The following is a 13,255-nucleotide window of genomic DNA, read 5'->3' as shown; positions in this document are numbered from 1 at the left end:
GGTTTGATTCACATGACGCTCAAGATCCATAGCGATGTGGTTGACTCTGAAATGTCACTTGCAAGCCACTCTGTTCAAAGGCAATTAGGGACAGAAACCCAGGAAATTGAAGCAGAAAGCTATTCAGTCCGTCAAGCCCACACCATCATTCAACATTTCCACTCTCTCCCCTTTGACACCTTTAGCCTCTGGAAATCTATTTCTTTCTTAAACATATTTAGTGACTTGGCCTCTAGGTCCTTCTGTGATTGAGTTTGATGGGCAACAAATACTGGCCTTGGCAACGATGCACATAAAGGAAAATAGAACAGACTGTTTTAAAAGCCCATAACATTTACAAATGCAAAAAAGAAAGCAATCATTTAGTGATTCTGGAATTGTGCATTCTGTGATGACTAAATGATCCAACGCTGGATCCACACATCCTTCCACTGGTGAGGCATAGGGTGGGATGCTCAGATTTTCACACAGCCCTTCTGTTCACGCTCAACCTCCACTTTCAACTATCAAAAGTTGATTGAAATGGTTGGCACCTTTGAGGATGCTTCTTCTTCAGTTTGAATGGTCTAGGGCAAGGGATTCTTACACGTCAGCAGAGATATTGCATTTTTTTCAGGAATCTGCATGCAAGATTGTATTTTTGAATATAAGTATGTTTTACATGTAGGAAGTACATAAACAGCTGTTATTATTTCATTATTATTATTATTGCATGTAGGAGCCCATCGATACAAAACACAAGGTTGTTGCAGGACATAATAAAAAATCTCTTTTTCATTGCTCTTGCTGAAGGTATGTAACATCATCTGAGTACACCTGATTAGAAAACATCTATAATAGGACTGATGTAGATGCATATTTTTCATCAGAGAATCAGAAATATAACACAGTCAGATACCTTAAATTCATAGGATTCTTCAATTATGACTTCTAACTTTGTATTTTCTCCAAGGACAGGACGGCCCATGTCAGCTATCCGCCGTTCTTCCTCATTTTTATTTGCTATGGCCTGATTATCTTCGGTATCACCTACAATATAATCAAATAACTCAATATCAATAGAATCAAATAACTTGCAGAGACAACATGAAACTAAACTCTTCCCCGTAAAACTTTTAAATGTTTAGTTACGTGTCCTTCAACTTTACCAAGTTCTACGTAAAGCCACCTATACTTTATCACACTTACCATATCTGAAACTGTTTTCCCACACTATCCTCAACTTTAGTGTCAATCCACATGGTACATACATAATTATATAAATTTTACATAGCAACATTTGTACAAGAACTTTGTTTTCAATTAGAATTTCAAAGCATATTTTACAAATAATCTGCTAGTGCTTTCGCTATAATGTGTACTTATTTTTTCAAAATAGGAGGTCATGCCATAATTTATCGCAATTAAACATCTAGCAACAAACCACACGGACAAAAGGAAGATCTAGATCAAGAAAGACACAAGACACTACATTTTTCATAAAGGACAGATTAGAATTAAATTGCACAAAAGATCAGAGAAGAATGAATAAAAAGTTCTGAAATGGACAGGTTGGGACACTATGGATGATGTTTGTGAATGGCAAAAAGGTGATAAAGTCAACTAAAAGTCCTTACATATCAAAGAACTTTATTTTATCATGTTTTTATAAAACTAAGACATGCACTGGTTATAAAGCTTCTTTGGTCATTGATCTTTTGGTACTTCTTTGTGTCTTTGTGAACCTGTCAGTGCGTAACTCTGAAGTTATACCTTTTTCAAAGCTACTTTCCCTTCTTCTTAGCCTTATATGATTGCTAATACACTGCATCATCCAAAATATTTTTGTCGGGTACTAAGTTCTCTTATACATACAAATAAATAATCAAAGATGCATAACAGCTTACTGTGACACATGACACTTTACAAATATTTGCTCAATATAGATCACGCAGATTTTCCTCTTACAATACACAAAACAAAATTAGGTATCCGCAATAGAAAATGTCACTTTTCTATTCATTTTAAAGTTAACAGATGGAAAATCAGGTAGGCTCTGATATATGATTGCAACTCTTCTCCACCCTCCTGGCTACTTCTATATGCTAAACCCAAGCATAACATACAGAAAACCAATCTCTTAATAGCATTCATTTAATAGCATCTGCAAGACAAATTAGCCTGATCACTAGAAAGGTAGTGGATACAATATTAAGAAACATTAATTGTAAGCTATAGGCCAAAGTAGACTGATCTAGTAACTTATCAGCAATTTAGTCATAAGCGAGTTATGGTCACTGCCAAAAGTGGAATGTAGACGATATGGTAAAATTTTTCATAATGTGTTTTCTTATCATAAAACATTAAGGAAAATGAAAATAAAAGAAAGGAAATGTTTTGAATTGTAAATGTGAGGAAGCTTGTGGTTTCTGCTTCTGGTAATATTGCTGGGAAATGTTCTTTTCTAGCCATCCCTTTTATTTTCTGTTGTGGCATAGTCTTCATGGAATGAAATGAGGTATAATATGAATAATTACCCTGCATACCTAGAACATATATATGTCAAAATATTTATTTCGAAAAATTAAACTTAATCACAAATAGAAGTGTATTTCTCTGTGACATGTTTAGTTTCAAATACAGATTGATATGAAATATTCACAGGCAATGTAAGGCCATGCAAATTTATTTCAGTGTCAGCTGCAGGCCGCCTTTGGAAATGAGTTTCCAAACTCTCACAATCTGATACAATTACTCATTATCACAAGGTATGTGGCTGAGCGCTGGATTTCCAATAAGGCACGGCCAAGGACTGAGTCTTAAGATATTTCTCTGTAACTCCAACTTTCCTGTTCTACGCCTCTTGAATATTATCTATCCCCATCTGGGTCACTTGGTGAACAGTGGAAAGAAAAATTTACATTTTCCAGCTCACATTCTGGTAATAATACCTGGTGACACTTGTTCACAGTGTAGCAGGGATAATAAATTAAAGAAACTGGGCAACAACTATATACGTGAAGAAGAGCCTTTACATTTCAACATACTACAATTAACTTGCATGGTTTTTTTAGTGACTGAGTTCTAATTGAATTCTTCAGGTTTAAAAGATAAATATGAAATTATATGAAATAATGCAATTTACTTGGCTGTATATTACAACTTTCAGATCACTAGTTTATCTAAAGCAGATAGAAGTCATCATTATTAAATGAGTATAAGTTTCCAATGTTCTGAAATTTTTAAAATTAAAGTATGTAATTACATTCAGCTGTATATTTCTGAAACATTTACTCAATTGAAATTAGGATTATTTAGCTGAGTAATAAAAGGAGAAATGCTGGACTACTCTCAACAGCCTCATTTCTCAAACGGTAACAAAATAAAATAATTTTAATTAGTTTCCAATAATACATTTTTCCACACTTACCATTGTTAATATATCAGCACTGTACTTGCACTTTGATTAAAATGTTACAAAATTTATTTTTATTTGCAACATCACTAACTGAACATAATTAGCTGAATCCGATTAAAAATTTTGCGGACTTCATTGTGAATCAGGCAGGCTTCTATAGGAACCCAGGAAATTAATGAGGGGGGCCTTCAATTCTAGAATTTTGTGACTGACCTTTTAAAGAGGGGAACTACCATTTGCCTCATTACAAGATTGATGGCATCAGAAGGACAGATATTCCCTCTGCTCATTATTTTCATTTACATACTTACATATTCATGGCAATCTATACTCTTGAGTCTGATTCAACTCCACTGTGGTATCAAGGCCAGGAAATCTTAAAAGAAGTTTGCGTTTAACAAATAATGTATCAGCCTCCTTGCCCATGGGTTTGGGAGCTTACACTAATGTCTTGCAATGGATAGGGGTTGGTCAATTTGGCTGTCCCAAATTGATGAGCAAGCCCCAAATGATTGGGAAGCAGGTGGATGCGAGGGACACAGGAATCCCCTCCGCAAAACAATGTCTAACAAATTAGGTAACCTCCCACTGATTCACCCAAAAACCACTGAAGATAGTGTTAAAAGGTAAAGATAGGCGCAAAATTGGCATGACCATTAAAACTATAGCCGGGTAATTGTAGCTAGAAGCACATTATACATGAAGAATTATAATATAAATTTAATTAGAATCAACTCTGATGAAGTCTCTGTTTTCACAGGAATATCTTATAAACTGCCTCAGTAATCCAGTACTTAGAAGTGTTATAGAAAAAATGTTAGCTGTCTAGGTGATAAATACAGTAGTTCAGACAATGACATTAACTTCATAATGTCAAGGTCAGGTACTCAATGTCATTTGAATGCTGTACATCAAGTCACATTGAATATGTTGTAGATTTGCAATAATACACTTCAGTGTTTTTAATTCAGTATATAATCAGGTCCCACTGATATTTTTCCACTACATTCAGGTCAGTTTATGCTTGACTCCTGTTAAATTCTTGACATTGTTGATTTTGTAATATGTCAGTCCAGAGTTTGGGTATCTGAAAGTAACATTTTATAAATGCCAAAGAGAAATAGGTCCAAACTGGCTGCTTTTAGAAAATAAAATGTTCTGTTTATTTCGTTGTTTATTACGCTTAGCCACTTGGGGCTCATCTTTATCTGAGATATCCATATTTTAACTGCTTGCATTAAAACCACTTTATACCTTGTGCTCTCATATGAAATGTCATCAAACCTAGGAACGAAGATTGCGATACTCTACAGCTATTATACTAATAATACTAATATATTAATATGTGTTGTCTTGAATGGGAATAGTGTCATTTGTCACCTAATCCTGGCTGATTTGTAGTTTGTTAATCTCCACTAAACACAGTTTGAAAGTTTTGTTCTTTTATTTGTTTTTGTATGAGTGTGTTACTGGAAAAGCTGGAATCTACTGGCGTCACCAGGCTTTGAGAAGGTGGTGGTGAGATGAGTTATTGAATTTCTGCAGTCCACATAGTGTAGGTGGACCCAGTGTGGGAGGGAGAGCCGAGATTATATCACATAACAGAGAAAGAACAGCAATATATTTTCAGGTCAGGATGCTTTGTGATTTGAAGGCGAATTTACAGGCAGTGTTGTCTGCAAGGTGTTGTCATAGGAACCTCGGCAAGTTGATACAATGTGTCTTAGAGATGGTACACACTGTTGCTACTGATGGTGGAGAGTTAGAACATTTAAGCTGGTGGCTGAGATACCAATCAAGTGGGCTGCTTTGGCCTGGATTGTGTCAAGTTTTTTGAGCATTGTTGGAATTGAACCTATCCAAGCAATTGATGAGTAATTTATCACATTCCTGACTTGTGTCTTACAGATGGTGAACTAGCTTTTGGGAGTCAGGTTATAAAATTACTAATGCTGCTATAAAACTTTGGTGCTTTACTCATCCCAGAACACATAGCCCCTGGCCTGTTCTTGTAGCCAAAGTATTCCTGTGCAGGTCGTTTTCACTTTATAGTCAATGGTGACTCCAGAATATTGATAGTGGCAGATTCAGTGATGGTCATGTCATTGAAAGTCAAAGAGAGATGGTTAGATTCTCTTTTGTTGGATCTGGTTATTGCCTGATGCTTCTTCATTCATGGGCCATGGGAGTCGTTGGCTGGGTCAGCATTTATTACCCATCCCTAGCTGTCCTTAAGAAGGTGGTGGTGAGCTGCTTTCTTGAACCACTGCAGGTGTAGGTGGATGTATAATGCTGTTAGGGAAGGAGTTCCAGGATTTCAAACCAGCTACACTGAATGAATGGCAATGTGTTTCCAAGTCAGGATGGTGAATGGCCTCAAGGGTAACTTGCAGGTGGTGGTGTTCCCATGTATCTGCTGTCCTTCTGGATGGTGATGCCTGTTGTTTTGGAAGGTGCTTTCTAAGGAGGCTTGGTGAATTTCTGCAGTGCTTCTTGCTGATGACACAAACTGCCAATACTGATCATCGGTGGTAGAGGGAGTGCATGCGTGTGGATGTGGTGCTAATCAAAGCAGCTTGCTTTGTCCTGGAGGGTGTCAAGCTTCCCGTATTTGCCAATTATCAACCCAGGCCTGAATGTTGGTTGGGTCTTGCTGCATGTGTTAGATTACATTAAATTTCTAACATGAATGAAGTTAGTTAGTCTGATATATATTTCACATTTTACATATTTCAAATGGGCGTAGGTGTGCAGTTTGTAAAATGTTTAAGGATTAAAGAGTTCCAAATCAAGAAGGAATACAAATTGTGTTAGTGATTGCATTTGTAATTGGAGTGCTACATACATTACCAATTAGCTCTGATAGAATGGAATCAAGGAAAATGACACAACAAAAAAACCTTGTATAAGCAGTAGATTTTGCAATGGCATGCGGCCATGGTATCAACATTCCTTCTAAGCTTGGAGCCTCCGCATACGCCAATTGGCGTGCCGACACATTGACTTTTGCTTCCAGAAACTGCTGTTCTGTACAGATCTCAACGTTCTGCGCAGTGACATGAAAAATGACAGGGAACATTGCATGGTATTGGGCAATAATACTGGTTAAAATAATATAATCACCTAGATCTTCCAATGTAGAAACAGGTCGCTCAACCCAAATGGTCTATGCTAATGTTTGTGCTTCACACAAATCTCCTATCCTCTTTGACTAGCTCAATTAGCATGTTTCACCTCTTGTATTTATCTAGATTGATCTTAGATACATCATTTCTATATTAACTTTTACAAGGCTTATCAACAACTCTATTTTAAAATTATTTATTAAATTCAGAGTGTTATCTGAAAAAGATCTAACCTATAAACACAAAACGATTGGGGGGGGGAGCGTGATTGCAGAAACTAGCAAACTACAATGCTTGAACTGAAGGGATAATATCATTATTTGCTCATATTCTCCACGATTATACACTGTAAATATATTTATCATACGCGCTTATTTTGAAATCTGACATTCAACTATGCTTTAATCTTCTAAATATTAATAACAATCTATTGGGCTTCCAGTGGGTGGAATGGTGCTATATATGGTTAATGTTTAATATAGACAAGTACATGCAAACCTTAATTAATTAAAATATTACTCCAGTGGCTTTAGTAACAACTACTATAACTATCAACGCAACAAGATGACAAATACAAAGTGTAAAGAATCATTTTATATTCACATTGATAAATTCATGTAATTATGGTGCTTCAGTCCACTTAGGCAGAATTTTACATGTAATGGGTGAGATATGAAATATAGACGAGCGAATATGTCAAAAATGCATCTTTAATTTTTCAAAAAAGTGCAACTTCTCTGTGTTAACTGAAGTGCAGCTAATGACTTACAACACAGAAGTACTCATTATACCTGCAAAGAAGATCACAGTAGATGGAATCGGATTTTCCCTAAAATGAACCTTCCTGTAGAGAGCATGGCCTAAAAACATGGGAATGATCCACAGCATGAAATAATTTTCCTGTTCAGAACTCATTGACAACAAAAAAATTAATGTATTCAGCTTATTAGTATCAAACTCTGGGTTAATTTGTATAGAATAAAAATTTAAAAGTTTGGTCGTTATTATTTTCATGTTAGACTGTAAAGTGTGAAAGGTTTCAAGATATTAAAATCTTGAGTATTCTGATGCAATGTTATAAAGTGCTACAATGTTTACCTAATATGTTATTACGTAGTAACTAATATTACACAGTGCACTGGAAATTCATTTTAGAAAGTCTTACCACTGAAGTATTTTGCTTCAAAATTAAAGAGTGAAAAGGGAAACAAAAAAGTATACTCAACAACTTAAAAATACTGCTAACTTAAAAACTAGCATTTGGAATTTAAAGGAATAGGAGTCTAATAAACAGTATCATACCTGTCTTTGTGAAGGGTCCTAATAGTAATAACATCAAAAATATTGTTATTGTTCAAAATATAATATTTATATCACAGCAGACAATTTTCTTTGAATTTTCCTAGCACAGTTTTAAAAGACGATTCTATGTATATTTCTTAGTTCGTGAGCAATGCTATTAATTTCCATTGTAATTTGGTGGCAGAGATAAATCCAATTATAAACTGACCTTATTTTAGCACCATTTTCGTTTCTCTATCAGAAATGGAATCCTCAATGAGTCCTTTCTCCAACCACTCCAGCTGTACAACCAAGCTACATATGGTAGGCCTTCTGATGACATTTTATTTCTTTCCACTCTCGTGATAACCATTATATGTATAAGTACTCAACTGATTTTCTAAAAGGGTCTAGAATATTAGCTGATAATGTGCATTGTTCCACTGACATTGTATCATCATGCAAATGTTTCCCTCCTTGGGAGGTGAAGGGACAATTTCAAACTCTGAGAAAAACAGTGCCCACTGAGGAATATTCCTGCCATTCCAGATGGAGAAAGAAAAAGACAGCCAGGATAATATCACTTATAAATGGATGTAATTCTGTCATTGAATTACAGTGGTAATTAAAGAGCTGGCCCAACAGCTCCTCCAAGCTGTCCCACTAGTCTACTCATGGCACTGGCACAGGAATCTATAAAGTAATCAGTACATTTTCAAAAAATTATAATAAATGTTGGAACAGCCTTCCAGCTTTCTAGCAACAAATTACATTATGTAGCACCTTCAACGTCAGCTTCTAAGATTACTTACTGGAGCCTTTGGAAGGGTAGAGGGTGTGGAGGCAGGGTCCAACAAGGAGGAGAAGAATTCAGGCATGAATTCCAAACAAAATAACAGGAAGAGGTTGACAGGGTTGACTGAAAGCTTGATTGGGTGGATGGAGGATTTTCAAAATTCAGAAAGAGGAAAGATGACTTTCAAAAGGGGGTTCCAGAGGATAAAGGCAAGGCAAGCAAAACCTTTCCTACCGATGGTGGCCAAAGCGATGGTGATGTACCTGGGAGAAAGGGTGCTTTACAGAAATTACAGCAAACTGACAGTAACGGAGGCAGACTGAAGACTGGAGGAAATTGCAAAGATATGGCGTGTCAAGATCACTGAGGGACCAGAGAGGGAAATTGAGTCTAAAGATAACTAAATCAGGGTAAGAGTTTCAGTAGCAAAGGGTCTGAGATAAAGAAAGAGGTTGGCAATATTGAAAGGGTTTAAATAAGGAATCCTTGGAACTGGACAGGGTGTGAAGATGGATGCCAAGCTTCAAGTCAAATGGGAGAAGTTATGGCTTTGTCTGATTTTGTATCAGTAAGTGATCAAGGAGTAGGATAGAGTCTAGCAAGACACTGATGTGTGGCAGAAGCTAAAAGTAATATTTTTGGTCTTCATGCATTGAGCTAGATTAGGTTCTGACCCCGTCACAGTCTGATCTCTGATAGGCACTGTAACATCCACAGGGACAGTCAGTGGGTTGAGGGAACTGGTGAAAAAGTATAACTGTCTGCCATGAACATAGATATGGCATCTGATTAGCATTCACTAGAGAAAAAAAATCTGCAAGAAACTAGCCTAGACTCAAGGAGCTGAATAGGCATCAGCAGATTAGAAATTAATCTAGATATTCAATCAACAGGCGAGGTCAGAATCTTGGAATCATTTTTCTAAACTCATCCTTTCAAGAGATTTTTAGAGAAAAGTACAATTTAAGCAAAATGTATTTAAAGTGAATACATTTATTTAGTTTACCACTGAATTGCTCCCGCTATTTAGAGGTGGACACTTAATTGGTGTGAGTTACAGTTGACTTGCAGCCCTCCACTATCTTGCCTGAATATTTGGCAGGTCTGTGAACACAGAAGCATTGTGGAAGAGGGATCTGGTTTCCATTGGCATTCTGACAACAGCAATAAATAAAGACAGTCTGTTGAATGCCACGCTACTTCATTATAGGTACAGATTAGCCAAGTCTTAGCCTCATACAGAAGTTGCTCTTTGGACAGTTTCAGACTGGCTAATCCAGAAGTACTGACAATCTCACTACCAGAGCACAGCCAAGATTCAAAACTGACCCTTTTCGTTCTATATGTCCCAATATTTCATGACACAGCGGACTTGTTCATTGGGACATCATAGAAAGCTTTATTTTTATAAGTAATAAACTGTACCATAGGTCTAATCTTTATAAGAAATATAGCAAGATTACACTGCGAATGTAAGCTAAGCAACTTCCTACAAATTTCTACAATGTTATATTACATGGCTAACTAGCGTGTTATGGCTAATGTACATAGCAAACAGAAACAAAGAAGTTAAGAAAGCTTACCCAGCTCATTCAACAACAATGCTGTAAAGAGAACAAATGTATAAAAGAAAAAGAAGACAAAATAAGGAACTTAAAGTTAGCACAATGGAAGGGTTACAAAAAGAAAAGAAAACAGATGTTTTTATGACAATAGCACCGGGGTGATATGTGAAATGGCTATTTCAAACTATATGCAGGGTAGTGTGTACATTCTACTAATTTATTACAGGGAACAAATGTGTACATATAAGCGATGGATAACTTTGCCATGGCCCACCCTCCGTAATTTCTAAAAAGACTGTTAAAGCCTAGTCCCTATAAATGAGATTTGGATAACCATAACACATTATCTATAAAGCATCCCATTTAAAAGTGATCAATGTTTTTATTACAATTTTTAATAAAAAATGAATTGATTGTTCAGAAACTTGCTTGTGATCATTTTAATTGTTTTTCATATATATTTGTACACCACAGAGAAAGAAAATATCCTCAATAGAACTAGCTTGTTATACTGTGTGTAAAAATAGAAGACCTGACTTTCAGAACAAAGACAGTTCAACATTCATCATGGGAAAATAAACACAGAAAGATACACCCAACATCTGATATGATAAAGGATTTAGATAGTAAAGTGAGAGGTGAAAGTCAGTGTGAGAGTAGGACACAAACAGAGAAGAAAACAATTCTCAAAATGTCTTTTGTTACTCTCACACCTTTCATTCCTCTTCTGATCCATACAGGTTCACCAAGTGCAATGAAGAAACTGCCTTGCTTTTCATATTCCCCACGGTCAACTATATTAATGGTAATGGTTTTCCTGTAAGAACATAAGACAAAGGCAAACAATGGATTGGAGTTGTCCATCACAGTCACACATGCTTAAGTAAACTAAGTGATGGTTAGTGAGATGTTATGAAGGGAGGGATCCTGCATCACATTCAGATAATGCAATATGTAATAGGGTATAAATTTATTAGTGCTGCTTAAAACTCAATGAGCTAATCTGTCATTTAGGAGGCTTTTACTTTTTGAATTTTTATATGCTTTTTTAATCCATAATGCATAAGGTTTTGAACTTGTAATGATTTTTAAAGTCTTTCAAGTAACCATTTTTATTGAATGGACACATGGTGTATCATGTCAAAGGTTACATATGCATTTTTGAAGCTGTCATCAAAAGGTCGAAAAGGTATTTGCAAATTGTATTCAATTTCCTATTTATAAATTGGCTTTTTATGTTTTTACCCTATTACACATGTCTAAATGTGTGCATTATGTCCTGGGCATCTGATAGTGCCGAGCATCCCTGTGACATTCAGGCATGGCATTAAGGCCTTAGCTCTGAGCAGGTACCCCACCTTTCTTCTCACTCATCTCCACCAAGCGTGGCTCCCCAATCTCAATGAAGAAGTTCTTGTTTTTTTCATACTCCTCATCATCAATTACTCTGATTGCTATTGTCTTGCTGAAATAGAGAAGAAAAGAATTGGGAAAAAAAGCAAGAATTAAGAACAAAGAGAGAATAGGAGACAATTGACTGTTGTATCTTATTTTGAAAGCCTTTTTTGAGTTTCTCATGCTTTTAAGATTTTTTTTTAAAAATGGACATCTGGGGAATAGAACTGCTGCCGTTTTCTAAACCACAAAGTGAAGGGAACAATAGTAAATTTTATCTCATGGACAGTGATAGAGACAATCCCCAAATCCTACATACAATTTGCATGTCAGTTGGGCTGTTCCAAACTTGGATTTGGCACGTTGAACCTTTGACGCATTTGGACTGACATAAAATGAGAATTAAAAAGAAAAGACAGGGCAACATAAACAGAAACTAGGTTTGGTAATGGTGATTAGGACCCAGAACAAAGCAACTGGGTTAACAAATAACACTGGTGTTGGGAGAAACTGGGTTACAAGTGTCAATTTGGTTTGAAAATAGCAACTAGGGCTACAGAAAAGAGGCCGTGGGCTCAGACAGAGTGTTGGACCAGGACAACAGCATTTGGTCAGGTGAAAGCTTCCAGCTGGGGCACAATGACCACTGAAGCCATGTTAACCAACTTTTTGTTATCTTAGGCAAAATTAATCATTAAAAATGCCATGAAACGCAGTGACTTTCAAAACTTGGGTTTGTTATGTTCTCAATCAACTGCACTTTGTTAACTTGTTTTTTTTTCTGAAATAAACAGAAGCCAAGTTTCAAAAGTGCATCCAGCACTTCACATTCTTGTTACATGTGTACATAAGTGTTTGATTGAAGTGGAATTTTAATTGGATAATTGACAAACAATTAAACTGTTTAATAACAAGCAGTTCTTTAATAAATAAAAATATATGTTATACAGAACATAACATTTCCTTATAAGCTAGATAGGTTAACAGCGATCATGGGCACTAATACAAAGAGGGAGTCTCAGCTATAGTTCCAGCCCTCAAATCTGATGACCCTGGCATTCGTTTCCAAACCACATGTCCAGTAATAAATTTAATGCCTGTTTGCATTGACAGTTTAATAGTTTCCTACTGCACTGTACTTACTTATTTCAGCTTTCATTAAATATTGAATATCACAAAAATCACAATTGCTATAAATAAACATTTATGTTAACTCAGAAAAAGTGAAAATACAAATTTATCAAAATTAAAATATTTTAAGAATACTAAATACCTAAATTTAACATAAACACCTGTTTAATTTGCAGATGTGGCCAATTTGCATATCCAATAATCAAACAAATACTAATAATTTATAATATGTAGAAATCAAATGTAAATATGTCTATATTTGATCATTAATTTTGAAAACATGTTTTACTAGAATTAACAGCAATCTTCTACTATAATGAAACACTCATATTTCAATAGTTTCAGTCATGTGATGCCATATACTTTAAGTCTTACCCTTCCACATAGATCACAATGCATTTACCACCCGAGAGCAATTCCCAAAATAAAAGTTGAAATGGTCTAGAAAATGAGAGATAGTAGGAACTGCAGATGCTGGAGAATCTGAGATAACAAGGTGTAGAGCTGATGAACACAGCAGGCCAAGCAGCATCACAGGAGCAGGAAAGCTGACGTTTCGGGCCTA

General features: G+C 35.8%; 1 protein-coding gene across 2 annotated transcripts in view; it reads right to left on the bottom strand.

The window, feature by feature from the left end:
- Window positions 1–915: 915 nt before the first annotated feature.
- Window positions 916–13,255, bottom strand: part of LOC109928718 (sodium/calcium exchanger 1-like) — a 198,475-nt gene continuing 186,135 nt past the window's right edge. The window contains exons 3-5 of one of the 2 annotated variants that reach the window (XM_048597430.1): window positions 11,523–11,629; window positions 10,878–10,981; window positions 916–1,029 (exon numbers count right to left, since the gene is read on the bottom strand). In XM_048597430.1, coding sequence (XP_048453387.1) covers window positions 10,959–10,981; window positions 11,523–11,629 — 130 coding nt within the window. In that variant the 3' untranslated portion in view covers window positions 916–1,029; window positions 10,878–10,958. The remainder of the gene's footprint in view (window positions 1,030–10,877; window positions 10,982–11,522; window positions 11,630–13,255) is intronic. The other variant, XM_048597432.1, reaches the window with a different exon arrangement.

Source organism: Rhincodon typus, chromosome 5 (genome assembly GCF_021869965.1).
Source record: "Rhincodon typus isolate 14 chromosome 5, sRhiTyp1.1, whole genome shotgun sequence".
In the NCBI taxonomy this organism is placed as follows: Eukaryota; Metazoa; Chordata; class Chondrichthyes; order Orectolobiformes; family Rhincodontidae; genus Rhincodon; species Rhincodon typus.
The sequence above is the reverse complement of the archived record's forward strand: the minus strand, read 5'-3'. Positions and strand labels throughout refer to the sequence as shown.